This window comes from Watersipora subatra, chromosome 10 (genome assembly GCF_963576615.1).
Source record: "Watersipora subatra chromosome 10, tzWatSuba1.1, whole genome shotgun sequence".
NCBI lineage: Eukaryota > Metazoa > Bryozoa > Gymnolaemata > Cheilostomatida > Watersiporidae > Watersipora > Watersipora subatra.
Genome location: NC_088717.1, coordinates 4,004,802 through 4,026,914, shown reverse-complemented (window position 1 = coordinate 4,026,914; position 22,113 = coordinate 4,004,802). Strand labels below are relative to the sequence as shown.

At 35.8% G+C, this 22,113-nt stretch overlaps 1 protein-coding gene across 2 annotated transcripts; it reads left to right on the top strand.

The window, feature by feature from the left end:
* The first annotated feature begins 57 nt into the window (after nucleotides 1-57).
* LOC137405765 (vesicle-associated membrane protein 7-like) lies at nucleotides 58-22,089 on the top strand. 2 transcript variants are annotated; one of them, XM_068092153.1, is made up of 9 exons: nucleotides 58-106; nucleotides 843-1,065; nucleotides 3,961-4,018; nucleotides 4,573-4,622; nucleotides 6,560-6,647; nucleotides 6,807-6,891; nucleotides 14,343-14,410; nucleotides 21,289-21,381; nucleotides 21,658-22,089. In XM_068092153.1, exons 2-9 carry the CDS (start codon nucleotides 920-922, stop codon nucleotides 21,724-21,726), a joined length of 657 nt encoding a protein of 218 aa, XP_067948254.1. In that variant the 5' UTR covers nucleotides 58-106; nucleotides 843-919; the 3' UTR covers nucleotides 21,727-22,089. The 2 variants fall into 2 exon arrangements, with proteins under 2 accessions (XP_067948254.1, XP_067948253.1); XM_068092152.1 differs by lacking the exon at nucleotides 58-106 and adding an exon at nucleotides 107-198.
* Nucleotides 22,090-22,113: the final 24 nt, after the last annotated feature.

The following is a 22,113-nucleotide window of genomic DNA, read 5'->3' as shown; positions in this document are numbered from 1 at the left end:
CGTACAAAACGAGAATCATGTGAGGTATTACAAGTATCTCTTCTTTCAATCGCAGTAGTGATCGTTTGCCTAGAGACAACAGTCCGTTGAGCCAAAGAGTAGATCAGTAAGTTTCGACGTTTATACGTATCTTGTGTTTTGATCCGAAGGTGTGGAGCGCGTAGGCAAGCCCACATTTGATCGGGATTCTATGAAAAGGTTTAGTTTTTTTTGTGTACAGTAAAGCAATCTGCCTTAGCACGGGGGAACAACTAGCTAAATCTAAACGGTCAAAAACACTGTAAATGAGAGCGGTTTCTGAAACTGTTTACAAGTACAGTTAAGATAGTCATTAGCTTCTCAACAACATAATTATGTGATACTATTTTCCTGCATAAAACACGGCATTTTATAATACCCGAGTGTTGAATGCATTATAATTTTTCAATTGTTGTCTGACGATGTCTTTTCATTTGTTTTAGTCGTTTTGCGATTTTTTACCAGCTAATTTGGTAACAAAATTGAAGTAGCTATTTATGTGTCAAGGAGACATTTGATTTCGTTGACCATCATAAAGCCTGTCTGTTCTTAATGCTTTATTTGTTTTTGATTAGTACCTTCTGTTGAATGTGTTGATGCCATCAGATTGGTATTGCAGTAATAAAACGTATTGTCAACTCATGGAGGCATTAGAACAGGAAGAAACGAAATTGAAGGCTGGGTATAGATGACAACTCTATGAACCATAGTTAAATGTACTATAATATGCGATAGTGACTAGTATATTACATGTCACTCAATACATTCACCATAGTCATGTTAAATATTATTTCAGAGTCTTTAATCGTCTCTGCTGTTTGTAGGTGATTCACTCCAGAACGGGTGTTAAGAAATTCTGGTTTGAGTACCGTGGCTTACTATTAGCCTTTGAGCTAGCAAGATGCCGATCCTTTTTTCTACTGTCTCACAAGGGGTAGTAGTTTTGGCTAAGCATGCCACTTGTTCAGGAAACTTCCTCGAAGTGACTGAGCAGGTTCTTGGCAAGATCAGGACGCCTAATGAAAAGCTTACATACGCTCATGGCAAGTAAGAGATTGCAATTTGTTTCTGTTTAATTTGATGGGCTTAGCAATAGATTTTTCTAAGTTTTCTTTTTTACTGGCACAGTTTTGATCAATTTATGAAACACATTCAATTCGTAATACTAGATTATTTCATAGACTTAACTTCAAATGATAAACTCTCGCTGAAATCTCAAAACCAGTTCAATTCATCAAACTTCAAATCTTCACATTTAAGTTTTTTTATAGTCAAACTGTAGTTCAAACCTTAAAGTTATTATGATATATTTAATAATTAATAAAAATTAGTAATTAGTAGTTGATAAAACTTAAGTTCACTTCATCAAACTGTAGTTAGAAATTATAGAACTATCTCATTTTGTGCAACGTCAGTTCAATTGATGGACCTACAGTTGACGTAATTGAGGTCTAGTTAAAATCATACAACCCTAAGTTTATGTCATACGACTTTAAGCGTAAATCATACGACTCTAGCTTGACTCATGCGACTCTAGCGTGACTCATACGACTCTAACTTAAATCGTACTGCAACTCTACAGGGAATCCTACATCACAAATTAGAAAAATGTTTCAATTTTTCAAACGGCAGTAGAAATCCGCAGCGTTTTAGTTCGAAGTAGTTTATACCAAAGCTGTTCTGTTAATGTGCTATTTTTATATATGTGGTGTCCCCGACTAAATAGGCCATGATATGATATAGGATAAAGGGATCGTACTTTCACGTTGGAGGGTTTTAAAATTTAGCATTTGCAAATATTTTTTGTTTTGTCAATTAATGAAAATTTGGACATTTTAAAAATTGTCATTTCTTTCTCTGTGTAGTTAATCAGAACTTTTTAGCAATCTAGAACAACCTTAATTTATTGCTAAAAGTTAATGCTAAAAATTAAAACCTCTACAAACGATCACCTAACCGTTCAGATTTTTAACACATAGTGTAAATTTCTAGCAGATATATGCCTTTACCATCTAATATCCAGTATACAATGATCGCAGTTTCTTGAAAGGTCATAGCTTTGAATGGCCAAATGAATAGGCTCGAGAAAATTAAAAATGCTACATAAAAATATAAACTTCACTTCGTTTAAGTTACAAATTATGCAGCTTGCTTACTTTACACATAGAATGATTGAGAATGTGGAGATTTATAGGTAGTTTTTAATTCAAAAATATGACAGCAGCTTTTTAAAAGAATATTGAAATTGCCGTGCACACTTACATTATTTGTGCAAATAGTGATTGTATCATTGAAAATATTGTGTAGTGTGATGCTGTAGGAACAATCTCATTAACTACAAGTATTCATGCTAGTTGCAGTGAAATTCTATATACCAAAGTCAACTATATGTTCACTCCGACTGTATTAAAATAATCTACAGTAATACTTCAACTTACGAGTGCTCCAACGTACGAGAAACTTGAGATACGAGCCAGCTTTCAAGCAAGTTTTAGCACTAACACACGAGCCATGTTTGAGCTACGAGCACTTGAGTCAGTTGCCAAGTATGCCAAAGGTGTTTTATGAGAACAGCGTCACTCTGTTTTTTTAAACTGCTCAGGTTATACTTTTGTACCGTGTTTTTGTGCGCGATTTTCTATGCAGAATTATGTGAATTAAACGTACTGTGCGTAGATCGAAAGTTTGCCAGTAAATGAATGATAATACAAAGAAAAAGCAAATGATAACAATTGATATTAAACGGAAAATTATTGAAAAATATGCGAAATGTGTATGCGTGATTAAGCTAGCTCAGCAATATGACAGAAATACATCCACAATTATCAAACAAGGATTATATTCAGGGCATTTAGTTCGCAAAAGGACTAATCATAGTTTCTAAACGGCGCAGCGATTTTCACGACCGCTGATGGTGAGACTGCTCAGACATTGGATCAAAGATAAACAATTAGCCGGTGACAGCGTAATTGAAACGATGCTATGTGAAAAGGCCAGTGCTATCTATCAAAACTATAAAAATAGACATTCGGACAAGTTGGCTGGTGGTCGTGCATTAATCCTTTGTGACGACACCTGTGTTCGTCCTAATCGCAACATGTTGAAAGGGCGACAAAGGCAAATGTCCTTAGATAGGTTTATCTTAAAACGGCCGGCTAGTCGTGAAAGCAAACAGAGGAAAAATTAACTAACCAGCGAGAAACTTCAAACTATGAACGTCGGAGAAATTTTAATTGCGTTAAGTTAAAGATGAAAGTTTCCTTTTAGGTTTGCTACTAAGTTTGTTTTTTAACACTTTGCTAAAATTCAAATTTATCAAAGTCAGCTGTTGTAATCAAGGATAACGTATATCTCCCTCCCTGGCAAATGCTAGCGTTAACTGCTATTGTATGTATTTAATTTTACATTTTAATTAATCACATTTCCTTGCATTATTTTTTATTTGTTGTTTTTTTAAAGCATGTGGTACGTTAGGACAATAACCAACATGTTCTTTCTGTTACAATATCTTGTTTTGAGTGTTTTATTTGCATTTTTTAGACTATAGAAACCAATCAATATACATTTAATTGTTCTATATATAAATAAATTGTACCAACATGCGAGTAAATTGTCATACGAACTCAGTCTCGGAACGCATTAAGCTCGTAAGTCGAAGTATGACTGTATATACAATCGCAAAATTATGAAAAACAACACATTTTTCGCCGAAATTTTTTCAATTTCAATCATTCGATTTTTTGATTGCCAATCCTGCTTTCAATATATGAAATTATCACAGTCCGATCAATTTAGCACAGTTTAGGTCATAATGCTTTTCATAACTATAAAGCTTCTTCCCACCATGCTGGAATTTATAAAGTAGTTTGATTGTGCCTCGTAGAATCTTAGTAATGTTATACTAATATTCTCTTATCTGATTGTCTCTATCTTCTGTTTTAGGTATTTGTTCCATTATATAAGCGAAGACAGAATCGTATATCTCTGTATAACAGATGATGTAAGTATGGTCGGTGAAATTATATATCGAGTCAAATTTATTCATCATTCAGGAGTTGCATGTGAGTCATTAAATGCGATCTAGGAATTTTGGGAAATAACAGGCATTACTTACGCAGACATGATGAACAACATTATCTAATACTACAAAGACAGCTGCAAATACTGTGCTTTTTACAAATTACAAGTTCTTTTTAGTGTTCTTGTTTTGAGAAATAAATTTTAGGTATAAAATAATATCTAGTTATAACTATATTATTATAGCTGTATACATATTATTATAGTAGTAATTTAATGGTTATAGTTATAATTATGTAATGAAATATAGTTATATTATAACTCTATTTTTCATTCGCAGTTGAAATCTTTTTACAATTGGATTTTGAATTAAGCTTTGTTAATTTTGTGATTCCAGTTTTTGATTGTTTTCTTCAGGTTTCGCCATACTCTCACTTGCCTTTGAAAATGGCTGCTTTGGCAGAACCAATGAAGTTAAATTTAGCTGTTTCCAGTTAGCTTGTATTTTATGGTTGAACTTACTCACTTCTTTTTTAGGATTTTGAACGGTCTAAGGCATTCGCATTCCTCTCTGAAATAAAAAGAAGGTGAGCGCTTCTCTGATTACCGGACCGTTTAGGGCTTTAGGCAATGGCTCATTATGTAACTTTATTTTTTTCTGTTGTGCCTGGCATTGTATCAGTGATCGAGCTATTTACAATCACCAATAGACAACACAGTAACACCTTCATATACGATCATCTAATCATACAGATTTTCAACGTATTGTGTTAATTTTGAGCAGATCTTTGCCTTTCCACCCTAATTTTCGGTATACAATTATCGCAGTTTCTTAAAAAGTTGTGGCTTTGAAAAGTCAAAGGAACAGGTTTGAGAAAATTCGAAATGCTGCATAAAAATACAAACTTCACCGCGATTAGGTTACAAGTTATGCAACTTTGTTCGCCAACTTCACTGCCGAACTTACCCTACTCTGAGCCGGCACTTCTGTTCGCTTGTCATTAAAGAAAACTAACAATAACAATCGACTGTTATCGATTATTGCGGTATTTCTCTGGTTATGTATTACCGTACTTTTCGGACTATAAACCGCACCCCTATATAAGCCGCATCTGCTTTATTTTCCAAAAAACGATAATAAAACAATACATAGGCCGCACCATTGTATAGGCCGCAGAACTCACAACGGTGCTTTTTACAACGGAACAATGCCTAACGGCACTGTTCCGTATTAACCGACGCTTTTTAACCTAGTGTCTAACGGAACATTACCGTTAGGCATTGTTTCGCTTTTTCTTTCACCGCTAGAGGCACACTAACCGGAGATTCTGGTTAATGTGCCCTAGCGGTGAAAGAAAAAGCCACAGAATAGCCGCATCCTTATATAAGCCGAATAGCTCAAATCATCAGAAAAAGGTAGCAGCTAATAATCCGAAAAGTACTGTATTTAACTTTACCTCCAGTTTCGTATCATGTCTTTGCTTAAATGTTATGTATTTGCAGTATTTCTTAAGGAGTCATCATAGGCCTCTAGCTGTTGAACGAATTAAACACATTACATTGTATTCCTATGATAATATTTGCTTATGAGGATTTTAAAACACAGAGCAAGTCCTGTAGCGAACTAGCATCATAGTAGCGGGTTTGACTACGTTTGCTGTCGAGAGGCTTGATAAGTTTAACTACAAGAAAGGGACTTTATCGATGTTTGAAAGCGAAAAACTCATAGTTCCTTAAACTGGTATGCCAACAATATTATACACCTTGTAAATGTTTGTTAATGTCTATTGCAGCTTTCAACTAATAAAAGTGCATCTTTGGTAGAAGCATACCTTAATTTCTCAAGCATAAATTCGTGGATTTAATCGGATTTCTACACCTACTATTTTCATCTATCCATAGTTAAACCAATCACTGAGTATTTTGTACCTGCAGCAAAAACCAACTCACCTGTAAGGTGATGGCTTTGAAGAGCACTGCTGGTGGGTTTCTCATGAAGTTCAAAACAATTCCAAATTTGTTTTGTACATGTACAAATGTTTTAAGAATCACAAAAAATTATCCAGATTCATTTACATTTGAAGGATCTCTATCCAACAATAAATGATTCTATAAGGTAAAAGCTTTTTCAATATGGCAATGAGGAGATAATTATGAATGAAAATGTGCAGTTTCATGGCAAGCTTTAACAAGGCTAAATCATTTTTATGATTAAACTAGTTAAATGCACATGTAATAGAATAATTTCCTAATTAATTTGAGTAACTTACCTGGATCAGAGCTAGAACAAAGCTAGATCTCTATTAAAATCTTTACTAAAACAGTACCCACATTTTGGGCCAGCTTAACAATCGTTAGGCATAGTCAACAGTGCTAGTTATTAACCCCAAGCAAGCATTGAGCGAGTATTTTAACCAATGTGATGACTATTACGTTTGTTAAGATATTACAAAGTATAGCTCATGACCTCTTGCTCGGAACAATGTTTGTAAAAACAAGTTTTATTTTCTGTGTTTATTCTTAGATTCCAGCTACAGTATGGTGCAAGGGCTCAATCTGCTCTCCCCTATGCGATGAACACAGAATTCTCACGGATTTTGGCTACTCAGATGGTGAGAAAGATTTTATGTTAGCTGTTCTCTTCGTTTTGCAGATAAGCAATAATCCGAGTAGGTAATCAGGACTTCGTGAATACTAATATTTTATCAAAATTCTGACACATAATTTTTGACTGAACTTCATTACATGTACAACTCACTGGTTTTTTGCAGGCCTATCATAGCCGTGACAGAGACCGCATCGCGGAGGCTGAAAATGACCTTGATGAACTCAAAGGAATCATGGTTAAAAATATTGGTAAGTCTCCTTATGTTTGTTCTTTGTTGCCTAGAGACCTGGCTACTCACAATGACAAAATGCATCACCATCCCTTGGCAAAGATATAGATAGTGGCTGCACACACTGGCACTATAAGCGATGCGTTAAAAAATAGATTGACCAATGAGAATCGGCCTCATCTTTATGACATAAATGACATATTTACTGGATTTTCCACTGCAGTCATACTTCTACATATGAGCCTAATGCATTCTGGCAATGAGCTCGTATGTGATACTTGCTTACGGTACAAAAAATTGTATCTGAAAGGAATATTTCTTAAATAAAATAACTAAATACAAATTAATCTACTCTCCCCTCTTCTGAAAAAAGCACCTGAAACAGGATATCACGATGCAAATACCTGTTTTTAATTTTTGAAATTGTTCGAAAAGTGACAAATACTTACTTAGTATCAATGAACTGCAATAAAATGCAACATTATGTACAGTAATATATAGAGTTCTCACCTCCGAGACAGATGTAGTGGCTAACAGTCATGCGTGAGAGAATTGACAGCCGCAGGTTAGGTGTGCTGCGCTTTTGTGACGCTACTGAATGTAACATAAACTTTAATATTAACTTGAAGGAATTTTGCTTACTTAATAAACAACTAAAATGAATTTTTAATCTTACACTAAACTTAATTATAATTTTGTGTTCGTTAGCATTTTTTATTATCTTCCAGCGTGACCCTTCATTCTTCACTTTCGCTTTTAGTTGGCCTTTTTAAAGCTTTTTCAAACTGATTCAGTCAAAATCACGGACCGATGCTATTTTTGTACTCGATCACCTAATATAACGGTCACGTAAAGAATCACCTCTGGTGGTTGTATCTTAAATATGTCTCATATGTCAAAGGAAAAACTTGGCGACGTTTTGCTCGTATCTTAAAGTTCTCATATGTACCGTAGGCTCTCATATGTACCATACCTATGTACCGTAGGCACCCGTATGTACCATAGGCACCTGTATGTACCATAGGCACCCATATGTACCGTACCTATGTACCATAGGCACCCATATGTCCAGTTATGACAGTATACATAATTATGTACCGTGAGGCTATGTTTTATCTAATATGGATAATTGAAGATTTGGGACAGCGGTAACGTTTCTACCGCTATTTGTATTGCTATATTTTGCTCAAGAAAAAGGTACTATACATTAATGATAAGAACAGTTCATAAACATACTCGACGCTTATGACATACAGTGAAAACGTATGTTACAAACGATTTTAACACATTTATAATTATCAAAAGAGTTATTTGAACTGTTTCATAAAATGTTTCAGTTTGTAATATTAGATGTCATGTAGCATTAAAAAGGGATATCTTTCTCCGAGTATAAATATTTGTTATTTGTGAAACACTGTTTTCAGCATCGTTCAAAAGCTAGTCTTGGACGCAAGCTGTTATGTTAGAATTTAATAAAAATTTAATTAGGGTCGTTATAACCAACTGCTTCAGTCATTTGTATCTATTGTGACGCGAGAGAAACATTTTTGTTCTTAAAATGGCGAATCGACAATGCATCGACGACTTCAATCTAACAGCCATTCTTGTCGGACACTAATTAGTCAAGGTTGCTTTCAGATTTCCATGGCATGGCATTTCCGTCCAATCTTGCACTTGTGAGAATTGTCCAAGAATCACGTTAGCTTTTGTGGTGACCTAGGTACTCAATTATATGCAAGTTGTGGACGTCTCGTCACAGTGATTATTCATGTTGCCACGATGCGCGATTGAACGAAGTTGCTTGAGGTCTTCGTCAATACCTAATGTTTGTAAGCTACCATATCTCTATGCTTGTCTTATAGCAAACATTCTCGGTGTGTGCAAAAAATTGTTTTTAGGACTGGCCCACTAATCACTCGCCATTTCTACCAGTTATTGTAGAAGGAGATTAGTAGTTGGTGGTTCCAAGTTAAAGGGAACCCAGGACATCAATGATTGCTCTTTGCATATTCCAGTAAATGATAAATGTTTTTACGTCTGCCCTTGAGTATGCGTAGGGAAACTAAAGGCATGCTCATGTTCCTGGAGAATGCTTTTCACCGGTGTATGCTTCCATGGTTACATAGAAATAAGCTTGTACACAATAGAATAGTCAGTTGCAGGCTGTTAGTGCACTGACATCCATGCTGATTGATATATAATTTTCACCTCTGCGCAGAAAATCACTTCACCTTCTTTGATAAACTCTCAATGACATCATCTTGGAAGTGTTTTACGTAATTGATATCGGTTTCTCTGTGGAATAGGCTGGCCTTCACAAGCTATACTAGACAATCAATCTGTCATGTTAATGACTGTTGACAATGTTTCAATCCTAGTTTGACCAACAGTCAACGATCAACACTTGTGAGTTGTCTCATGTGAGCATGTGAACCAATTACGTTAGTCGGCTCATATGTCAGTGTGTGAGCAATTTATGTAAATCGACTCATATGTGAGCAATTTATGTGAATCGACTCATATGTGAGCAATTTATGCAAGTCAACTCATATGTGAGCATGTGGACAGGCAATGTTAGTCTACCCACCTGTGAACAGTGTATGCAGGTCATCTCAGTGCTCCCGACTGTAGGGTTAAAAAACCAGTTTTTGTGTGGTTTAAACAGGTTTTTATGGTTTAAACCAGTTTTTATGGTTTAAACCGGTTTTTATGGTTTAAACAGGTTTTTATGGTTTTTATAATTTGACCAAGGTTTTTGAAGTTTTTAGTCTAATTAACATCACTTACAATAGCTGCATGTTTGAGTATTGAACATCCATATGTGGAATCGTCTGTTACAGATGGTACTGTAGGAGTTGTTATGGGTAAAAAAGCGAGAAAACATATGAAAATTTTAGAATGAATCTGTAGTCAAACATGATTGAAGAAATACAGAGCGGAAATCTTAATACATAAAGTGAATATAAAACATACAGCTCGATGTACTTAGGTATATTGGTCATATGATAAATAAATACAAGTATCCCAGTTTTCTCTGTGCCCAGTCTATTTCTGACTTTTGAATGGACATACCCAAATGTTGAGAATATCCGCTCAATGCTAGCCTTTAGAGTTGATTGCTGTTAGCAGGGTTTTAATCATGTCCAATACTGGGGCTGGCAGTTGGCGAATTGATTTCCACCATACGAGTGGAGCTACAGATTTCACAGTCTGTGAGGCAAAACGGAATTGCAAGAAGGGATCCATTTCGCTCTGGTATTCGAGTATGCTGGGTACACAAGTGGGAAAATCATGACTGCATAGATCGAGTGCTGAGTTGAGCTCTGATAGTGAGAGTCGGGCTCCTCTATATTTCGGTGTTAGTAAGTTAACAAGGTAGTGGTAAGCTGCGAGATTTGCGTTTTTCCGTTTCTTGAAGTGGTCAGTTTCAGTGCTTGATAATTCAGACACCTCGTCTTCCAGATCTTTCCAAATTTCAACTGCATCACCTATTGTACAATTAGCCACATGCATCCTGTCCAACGCTTTTGCAATAGGCTGCAGCTTAGCTTAGTAACCCTCACAGTTTCTTTTAAAGCTTAGATCGCTCACTTTATTGACTATTTCTTTATCTATCTCTGTACAGTGATTCTCACAAACAGTTAGGAGTATGTGCCAGTTATCTAGATGCGCTTTCACGGTGTCAGCCAAGCTGTTCCATCTTACTTTGATCGGTATTGGAAGGTATTTGCCACCAGCAGCTTTATACCAAGCAGAAGGCAGCTGAATATTCCGGAAGTACTTCACTATTTTCGTTACATGCTTCTGGACTGCTGATATCTCTAAATCCTTGGCTAGTAGATTGAGAATGTGGGCTCCACAACCATATACAGTCAAACATGGATAACTCGAACTTCAAGGGATCGAGCAAAAGTGTTCGAATTATCAGAGCGTTCAAGTTATCAGAGCACTGTCACAAGTCCATATATTTACTTATTTATTAGTAGATACATGTACATATACAAACTATAATATAAATCAAAAGCACAAATGGCTTGTTTCAAATTAAATGCTTCTAATGTAAAGTTTAAAACGTTTTCATGAAAAAGTATAGAGATTTTTCTATCACTTGAGATTGGTTTGTTGTTTGAGGTGATGTTATTGCCAGGACGTTTTTCAGATTGACATTGGCAAAACTTGATCGTTGTTGAAATGCTCAAAAGAAAAGACATTTTTTTCTTTTGGGGTTTTACCCACGATCAATTTTGCCGTTTCTTCTTGAAGTTTATGCAGATTACCTTACTTTACCTGGGATTCGTTAAGAGCAACACTCCGAGGCAGTTCAATTAGAAGTTTTACGAGGTTTTACGGTACATTCTATATCACTCACGCTTTTTTAATAGATACTTATTGAATGTACACGTATTCTGTGTTTAGGTCAAACGATGAATAGTTTTTTGTAGCTCAGACAACGTATACGTTTAATTACACCAATTTTAAGACGTTTTAAACATTCAACATTCCGACGTTGATTCAACACGGAATCAAGTCGGAAAACTATTCATCACGGGCTAGCCGGGTCACGCACTCAAGGATTTTCGCCACGCACATACAAAACAACATGCGATTTTTGTTTTGTATGTGCGTGGCGAAAATCCTTGCGCGCGTGACCCGGCTAGCCCGTGCTATTCATCGTATCGCAGTATAAATCAATTTTCACCAAACTTTTAGAAAAGTTGTTGACAAAAATATTTTGCCGATGGTGGTGATAACGACGCTTATGAATTACGAAAAGATGAAGTTTACCTCTATGGCTTTGAATAAAGTGATTTTCTAAAGCGATAACAACCGTTTCGGTAGCCGTTGGGCAAAAAAACAGTTCGAATTAACAGTGTTGAGTTCGAGTTATCTATAGCAATTTATCATTACGTGGGAACGGACCAAAGGAAATGTTCGAATTAACCATGTGTTCGAGCTATCCGTGGACGAGTTATCCATGTTTGACTGTGTATGTTATTGGTGGAGATGTTGACTGGTCATCCTGTAGCACTCATCTCCTCATGGCAGCCATATTGGTGGCATTATCAGTAACAAATGGCTTGACTTTGCAATTGAATTGTCTTTCAGTTTTAGCTGTAGTGCTCTGGGCAAGTTCATGGAGGTAATTGGCATTGTGGGAACTTCCAGATGTGTCAACCGGTCAGTCAATTAAATTTTTTCCGGCTGAGTTGGTGACACTTACACATACAATTGGCTCACGGTGCACATTCGACCATCCATCTAGAGACATGTTCACAGCTTGGTCAGCTAGCTGCTCTTTGCACTCATTCTCCGTCTCTGCATGCACTTCATCTAACAGTCTGCCACCTATTTCTTTATGTGTAGGAAGGGTGTACCCTGGTCGAACTAAATTCATAGAGTGTTGAAATGTTCGATGCTCCACTATCCGGAATGAGCTGTTTGTAGCATAGATGAATTTAGCAAGCTAAAGCAAAAATAATATCAACTGATTGAATATTTTAACACATTCTCTACTCATAAAAATTAATTTGCCTACAAAACAAATCTACATATAGATATTAATTCACCATTCTACATTTCACAACACCTCTCAGAGCTTGCTTGAGATGATTAATAGAACATTCAACCACTATTATCTGCTAATTATATGCTACAGAAATAAAAAATAGGTAAGTGGTAAAAATCAAAATAATGATATGACTAAAAATTACCGCTTTGTCAAAAATCTCTCTCATTCTTGGTAGTCTTGCAAATGTATTCAGATATTGTGCGCTGTCTCTTCTTACTTGTCCTTGGTTCTTGTGTAACAGCAGCAGCACTGCTCACACTGGCACAGGGTTGATAAGTTACTGTTGTACCAGATGCATTGCTAGTGTTTGGAGCAATGGCAGATGACTCAACTTCTATCACCTGAATACTAGCATCACTGTCTGAATTGGTGTTATCAGCTTGACATTTTGTTACGTGTGCTTTAAGCCTATCCGCGTGTCCTTGCTTTACGACAGCACACTTATTACATTTTGCATTAAAACCTTTGCCTTTTGCAGTTCGAGTGTAAAACTGCTAAACAGGATCCGTATTGCGAGACATGTTGGAAATTCAAGACACAACTAACTTTTCGACACATAAGAACTTGATAAACTGAACTTTAACAATCCAACTTGTGCAGAGCTTAGTGGGCTTGGTGTTAGCGCACTCTGGTTACTCTGAGCGGTGAATTGTGGACAGCTGGCCCGTCCCCAGCACTGGTTTCCCTGGGGTCTGATGATGATGACCAATGATAGCATTGTTTTTTGGTCACCAAATTTTGTTTGTTTCCGCTCTTTTTTTGTCTTGTTTTAGCTTGGTTCCAACGTCTAAGACTTGCCTTTGACATATTTACAGCTGTTTTTTACAAATAACGAATAGAATAAATAATGTGAAGCTAGTATGCGAGTAATATTATTACAGAGGCACAAGGTTAGTGAAACAGATGTTACACATAATATGTCACGTTGCTAGCAATTCTGTACAACTGGTTAGTTTTTCTGCATGATATATGTTTCTACATGATGCTTTATATATTCTATGTTTGTTTACTTTATGTAGTAATGTTCGACTAATTAATGTGCCTTCATTCATTGTATAGGTTTTACGATCTATATATCTTAAAATAGACCGGTAAGCCATAACTCCAGACTTATCACACTAGTGTCTAGCAAAACTCTACAAAACTACTTTGGTTTGTACCCACTAAATGAAATATTGGTATGCAAAGCTTTTGCCCAAAAGGATTTTGTTTTAATTTCTAATTATAGGCACTGGCTAGACGTGAGAAAGTTTTCATTATTAAAGACAATGATGAGATAATTAGTTTACTTTACACGGTTTTCATATTTCATCAGAAAAGGTATCATCATATCGCTTGATAAAACCAATTGAAAATGAAATTCTTTAACTCATTGTTGTGCTAGGATTTCATGTAGTTTCAACTTGAGCTCTGCCATCACTTTACTACTGTGTCTTAAATGAATTTCCACAGCTGATAATTGCACAGAATTGCATTTCTACCACACAGGAATCACTAGGAGCTTAAAATATTGTTTTTCACGAAAGATAATGGAAAAAACCATAAAAATCAGTTTTTTTTTTGGCTTGGTTTAAACCGAGCGAACTCTGTCCGACTGTTTCGAGTCGACTGCACAGATGTCGAGTCGACTGTGCCAACTTGAATGGGAGCATGTGAACAATCTGAATTACTAGACACATTAGAGCATAGAAGTTGGTTGCGTAGGTTGATGGATACCGTTTGCTTTTTGCGCGCCACCTTGACTACACAGAATTGAGAGATTACCGGGCTAAGAGATTGTCTCAATACCTTAAACAGCAGAATGTGAAAAGAAAAAAGTTATGTATTCAGACATTCTGATTATGTGGACTGATTAGCATTAATCAGCCTTCTGGTTGACTTTGTTGTACTGTTTTGTGTAGCGAGTGTGGCAGAGAGAGGAGAGAAACTAGAGTTGCTCATAGACAAGACTGAGGATTTGAGTTCACACGTGAGTAAATCTATTTCACTCTATGGAAACCCGCCCACTGTTCCAAAAAAGTGTTTACGATATGGCAGTGTAAGGCTACGATTACCAGATATTCAGAATAATTGTTGCTTACTCAGCAAGTGATTTTAGTTTTTGTAAGCTATTGGTAACATAGACCTATTAAATATAATAACTAGTTAATAGGTCTATGATTGGTAAATACAATTAGAACTGTAGATGATAGGTAATTACTCTATCATAGCTCAGATGATGTGGGCTAGGATTTATTGATGAATAGACTTCGTCATTGGGAGGGTTTATGACAAGTTCAATCAGTTGATAGAATTCTATGCACCGTATTAAATTTATTCCAATTTTTACGTGTAAAAAGCATCCAATCAGGGGATCGATCCTAGATAATTCGTTAGCCTTCCGAGGAAATTCTAAGGAAAAGACACAAAAATTAGCTTGCAATATGCTAGACTTCCTGATGTCCAAATTATAACCCATTTGCTCATTTGATATTGCTAACATCAGCAAACAGGTCATACCCTTACTAAGTTAAGTTGATTATTGCTCATTTGATATTGCTAACACCAGCAAACAGGTCATACCCTTACTAAGTTAAGTTGATTATTGCTCATTTGATATTGCTAACACCAGCAAACAGGTCATACCCTTACTAAGTTAAGTTGATTATTGCTCATTTGATATTGCTAACACCAGCAAACAGGTCATACCCTCACTAAGTTAAGTTGATTATTGCTCATTGGATATTGCTAACACCAGCAAACAGGTCATACCCTTACTAAGTTAAGTTGATTATTGCTCATTTGATATTGCTAACACCAGCAAACAGGTCATACCCTTACTAAGTTAAGTTGATTATTGCTCATTTGATATTGCTAACACCAGCAAACAGGTCATACCCTTACTAAGTTAAGTTGATTATTGCTCATTTGATATTGCTAACACCAGCAAACAGGTCATACCCTCACTAAGTTAAGTTGATTATTGCTCATTGGATATTGCTAACACCAGCAAACAGGTCATACCCTTACTAAGTTAAGTTGATTATTGCTCATTTGATATTGCTAACACCAGCAAACAGGTCATACCCTTACTAAGTTAAGTTAATTATTGCTCATTGGATATTGCTAACACCAGCAAACAGGTCATACCCTTACTAAGTTAAGTTGATTATTGCTCATTGGATATTGCTAACACCAGCAAACAGGTCATACCCTTACTAAGTTAAGTTGATTATTGCTCATTGGATATTGCTAACACCAGCAAACAGGTCATACCCTTACTAAGTTAAGTTGATTATTGCTCATTGGATATTGCTAACACCAGCAAACAGGTCATACCCTTACTAAGTTAAGTTGATTATTGCTCATTTGATATTGCAAACACCAGCAAACAGGTCATACCCTTACTAAGTTAAGTTGATTATTGCTCATTGGATATTGCTAACACCAGCAAACAGGTCATACCCTTACTAAGTTAAGTTGATTATTGCTCATTTGATATTGCTAACATCAGCAAACAGTCCTGGTCATATCCTTACTAAGTTAAGTTGATTATTGCTCATTGGATATTGCTAACACCAGCAAACAGGTCATACCCTTACTAAGTTAAGTTGATTATTGCTCATTGGATATTGCTAACACCAGCAAACAGTCCTGGTCATACCCTTACTAAGTTAAGTTAATTATTGCTCATTGGATATTGCTAACACCAGCAAACAGTTCATACCCTTACTAAGTTAAGTTGATTATTGCTCATTGGATATTGCTAACACCAGCAAACAGGTCATACCCTTACTAAGTTAAGTTGATTATTGCTCATTTGATATTGCTAACACCAGCAAACAGGTCATACCCTTACTAAGTTAAGTTGATTATTGCTCATTGGATATTGCTAACACCAGCAAACAGGTCATACCCTTACTAAGTTAAGTTGATTATTGCTCATTTGATATTGCTAACATCAGCAAACAGGTCATACCCTTACTAAGTTAAGTTGATTATTGCTCATTGGATATTGCTAACACCAGCAAACAGGTCATACCCTTACTAAGTTAAGTTGATTATTGCTCATTGGATATTGCTAACACCAGCAAACAGGTCATACCCTTACTAAGTTAAGTTGATTATTGCTCATTGGATATTGCTAACACCAGCAAACAGGTCATACCCTTACTAAGTTAAGTTAATTATTGCTCATTGATATTGCTAACACCAGCAAACAGGTCATACCCTTACTAAGTTAAGTTGATTATTGCTCATTTGATATTGCTAACATCAGCAAACAGGTCATACCCTTACTAAGTTAAGTTGATTATTGCTCATTGGATATTGCTAACATCAGCAAACAGGTCATACCCTTACTAAGTTAAGTTGATTATTGCTCATTGGATATTGCTAACATCAGCAAACAGGTCATACCCTTACTAAGTTAAGTTGATTATTGCTCATTGGATATTGCTAACACCCGCAAACAGTCCTGGTCATAGCCTTACTAAGTTAAGTTGATTATTGCTCATTGGATATTGCTAACACCAGAAAACAGGTCATACCCTTACTAAGTTAAGTTAATTATTGCTCATTGATATTGCTAACACCAGCAAACAGGTCATACCCTTACTAAGTTAAGTTAATTATTGCTCATTGATATTGCTAACACCAGCAAACAGGTCATACCCTTACTAAGTTAAGTTGATTATTGCTCATTTGATATTGCTAACATCAGCAAACAGGTCATACCCTTACTAAGTTAAGTTGATTATTGCTCATTGGATATTGCTAACATCAGCAAACAGGTCATACCCTTACTAAGTTAAGTTGATTATTCCTCATTGGATATTGCTAACACCCGCAAACAGTCCTGGTCATAGCCTTACTAAGTTAAGTTGATTATTGCTCATTGGATATTGCTAACACCAGCAAACAGGTCATACCCTTACTAAGTTAAGTTGATTATTGCTCATTGGATATTGCTAACACCAGCAAACAGGTCATACCCTTACTAAGTTAAGTTAATTATTGCTCATTGGATATTGCTAACACCAGCAAACAGTCCTGGTCATACCCTTACTAAGTTAAGTTGATTAAAAAGATTTTAAAGAATTTTTTGTCTCTTTGTCAAGTTGGGAGGTTTTGCCATTTCTTTGAATATTAATTATTAGTATGTTAACAGCCCCGTGCACCAGGATACATCGTCATGAGTAATGAGTATGTGCATAATTATTCTCTGAAGTGGCAATGCGGCTGAGTGGTGTAGTGGTTAGAGCACCAGCCTGCAAAATGGAATACCAGAGTTCAATTCCTGTGCGAGGCAGATTTTTTCCTTACGCTATCAGCATGGCTTTGAATGGACGGACTATAATGGACGGAATTATTATAGCAAAGACTAGATGAATGCTTAGTGTTGCACAGGTTTTTGCACAGAAAATTATTTTTATTCCACATTTATCATTCTAACATTTTAACTTCATATCATGAGATAAGAGTTTTGTACAGTTAAAATCAATTTAGAGAAAAAATAAAATATCTGTAAAGGTTTCTAATGTGAAATAATAAGCAAGTATTGGCTAGATGAAGTATGTTCTACTACAATGAAAAATGATTCAATACTTATACAATTAATATGAAATGAGAATGCAAAATAAAAATCATGAATTTGTTGCATTAATGATAACAATGAGTACATACAAGTGTGTGTGTATAAAAAAAAGGTTACTGTTGTGGCAGGAGCTATCCACCAAAATTTTTGATATAGCTGGACCGGTACAAGCGTAAAAATGAGATTTGGTAAGTGTCTGAAGCCATCACTGAAGCAGTTTATTGCATAAGGATACCTTGTTTGACTGAAAGGAAAGAGAATGTAGACGCACGTCTAATTCAAGATAGCAAGCATGCGCAACATACAACTTCATGTGAAAAGTTTTTAGTTCTTACAGTTTCTAGCGATTGATCTTGAGAATAGTTGCTGGAAGAACCAGATATTGAAGACATGTAAATTGAAACGGCACATTTGAAAATTTCAAACTAAAACAAAATGTAATGATTATAAAACTTGACAAATTTTTGAAAAAAAAACAACTGCAAAGGGTAATATCAATTAATAATAAGAAGTACATACTGAGCTTGTAACCTGCACTCAGGGCTAGAAGTAAAAGTGGTAATACCAATCTGATATGCCGAATCAATGTGATCCAGGAAAACGATGCCGAACCAATAGATTTTAAATGAGGATAGATAAGGTAATCGACATTGATAAAGACAGTGTAGCATAATGGTTAGATGCACTTGTCTGGAGACTGTGTCGTTCAACCTCAATGCAGTGTCCGATTTTTCATTCCTTCAATCGCTAGAACTGTACGAATGATAGACAAACACAGATACTGATACACGCTGTCAAACCTCTATTTGAATGTCATGGCACTCTATTGTTCAACCCTTCCACTATAGTGGTGGTCAAATAAAGGATGGTGTTGTATTTTTCAAATAGCTTAGCAGAGTTTTGGAAGATGAATTTAAACCTTTTACCTTTTTATGTCTCCCATATTTTGCGCTGTTCTTCTGGCGGAGCAACATTGATCTTTTTAGATAGCAAAAATCTGCTAACTTACCTTCAACTTTTCATAGATCTTTAAGTAAATGTGCATTGGGAACCAAGAAATATCTCAACCAGTTGATATCTGTTGGTTGCAATTAACCTAAGATTATATTATAAGCCTGTCTCCTGCTTTGCAATTTGTTCGAGCTTTCAATTTTTACTTCATTCTAAATTTGAAGATAGGCCTGTACGTTTATTTTATATCTTTATTTAACAATGTTGCATAAAAGCTCATTACACTCATTAATATGTTTTTCTACAGTTTGTTGCCAAAACTGGCTTTTTTTGTGCAATAGAGGAGTTATGAGCATCAATCCAGCGTAACCTTTATATAACCACAACAATGCTATTAAATAATCTATATATATTTCTCAAAGTTTGTGTATATGTACGGGTGTCCGTCCGGCTATTATAGCTATTAAAATCTTATTATAAAGAATCCGTACAGAAGATTTGATCTTCAACCCTCCCGTTCACCAGTCCGACACCGTACCAATTAGGCCATAAATATTGATTTGTTAGCTGGCCGATATATCTCGCTATATTGGAGCAAATACTCAACAGCTTTGCATACTACGCAGGGTGATTGTACTTATCATTAGTAGTGATTAGTCATTAGTAAGCTTACTAAAAATTTCCATTGGCATTGTGCTAGGCCAATAGCAGGTGTCAGGCAACTCTCATTACTTCTCATTGTTTATAAACTGATTTTTAATACCCAGGCAATGCCGGCAAGCACCGCTAGTACACCATAAGTCTGCAAATTTATAAGTTATACTATGTAATCTATCAAATTCTACACATATATTCAAGAACAAGTGAAATAAACAAACCATACTTCAAATGCATGCAGAGAAAAAATTGACATTTTTTAAACAAAATTGTTTGCATCTTTGGTTGGCCAATTGCATTCTGATTGTTGCTTTAATTCGGAACATTTCATCTTCTGGCTGTTCAATACCTTCCACAATGTCTTCTGACCTCAGCTTTTCTTCTGCACTACTTAATGCTCGATATTAGCATCCATACAATTTTTTTTAACAGTAAAACCTTTACTTGCTGCATTTCGCACAAATAGTGGTAAACTCTTATCTGTGTGGGCGCCGAGCACAGCTTTTAGCCTAAAGCTAGCCGTTCATAGACCATCGTAAATGCAAACCGTTTTACACAGACATTGAAATATCAAGACCGTGTTAAACAAAGAACTACTATTAGCCTGATACAGTTGTTATATGTTTTCGTGGTGTTGCTTTGAAAGTTTCAACGAAAAAAACTGAAGAGCTTTGAAGTTGGAAAGGGGATTTCGATACGAATAGAAACAATAAATGAATTAATTGTTATTGAGGTAACTGAGTCATTATCAGTACTATTATGTGGACACTTTTCACTGATCACTTGCTATTATGACTTCATAAAGATCAAAGAATGTCAAAGTGGGGGTCAAATAGAGGTGGCGTTCAATTAAAGGGTGGCGCTCTATTTTTCAACGTTTTTCCTATGGTGGCGGTCAAATAAAGAGGGCTTTCAATTAAAGGTTTTACGGTATATAGAGTACTCGGAAAAAGAGAAGCGCATGCATTTACATTAGTGCAATTGCCTGACCTTGTAACATGATTATCCCTCACCACTGCACTCCTAATTTTTTGTAATTTTAGTACATTCCAGATTTTCATTAGCCTCAGTTCTATTGTGACATGGTGTGAAGTAATGAGACCAACACAAGGTCGAAAATAGATTGAAGAAATAGGCGAGCTATTAGCCTATAAGCCTCTGAGATTATCAACAACATTAGTAAAATACATTCCTGAAATAGCTTGTCATTTATTAAATGTGAGAAGAGTTCATTTATAGGTCAAGGTTATTCGTGGAAACTATTTCAGCCGCAAGATCTTGGCCACATTTTATTTTTCATTAAAAATATATGTAAATTAGCAAGCCAGTTTTGACCGTGGTTTTCAGGCAACGCAACACAGTTATTCAACTATTTTAGATATTGATTGTGTTTCATTTTGCTAAAAAGATTTCACGGTGTACTTCACGCGTTTATGTACATACAAAATAAGGATTGACACCACTTTGCAGTTTTCAAATTCCACGGTCGTTGCTGGTCACATTTACCATGATAAGTGCCAATCGGAGTAGTTTGTATGACATCAACTTCATTTGAACATAATCTCAAATTTCTATGTTCTCATCTAACATCAATCCTAGATTTATCTGCTCTTTGTGCTAGTTGTGAGCAGTTTGAGTTCGTTAATTCTCTGTTCTGCATGCAGTCGATGACATTCAAGACTTCAAGCAGAGCTCTTGCCAATAAACTCTGGTGGAGAAATGTGAAGATGACGATAGCGATCGTTGTCGTGGTTCTGGTATGTATATAACACTTTCGAAATATGTTTGTAGTCACTGCCCTATATTGGAAACGCTAGGAACTTCAGAATTAACTTTAATACATTGTGTTAATCATTGGCTTACTATAATATCCGGTGGGTTGGAGCTTTTTGTTGCCGTCAAACTTCTCTTTATATAAGTTGATCCCTCTAAGCTGTCATTGATCCTGCTACTCCATTTTCTTTTCACAAAACAGTTTAAAAACTAAGGAATCGTCTATTTTAAGGTTATGATAGACTCTATTTTTATTGCAGGTAATTCTAGTATTCATAGTATCGGCAGCGTGCAAGACCTTCGACTGGAGCAAATGCGGAAAGAAATGAAGATGGCTCTTCCTCCATTTATTTGACCTTTACTCATTGAGCACAGACCCGCCAATACCTCCTTGTTTGTCTGACAGTCCTGCAGACTGCCTCGACATTTATGGAGACTCAATATTTGAAATGGTATTTTTTGTAAGTAATTAATTGGACTACATTATTTATTCCTTCTTGGAGAGTATTTGCGCTGTTATTATGACTGCTCTAGTTGCATGTTGGCATTATTCATGATGTGCAGAAATATGATGGATGTAATGTAATATTATCAGCAAGAAACTAGCTTGAACTGATTCACTAACAAATATTCGTTGACTGTTATTTTTATAGCCTTTCTTTCATAACTAAATACATATTATATTCAACACACACAAACAGGATGAATTCTCAAGC

Bases quoted from the DNA above. Each gene is read 5' to 3' on its own strand.
- LOC137405765 (XM_068092153.1), top strand. From the start codon at position 920: ATGCCGATCCTTTTTTCTACTGTCTCACAAGGGGTAGTAGTTTTGGCT. The intron at 4,623-6,559 runs GTGAGCGCTTCT...GTTTATTCTTAG, and splicing joins CTCTCTGAAATAAAAAGAAG to ATTCCAGCTACAGTATGGTG. The intron at 6,648-6,806 runs GTGAGAAAGATT...GGTTTTTTGCAG, and splicing joins GGATTTTGGCTACTCAGATG to GCCTATCATAGCCGTGACAG.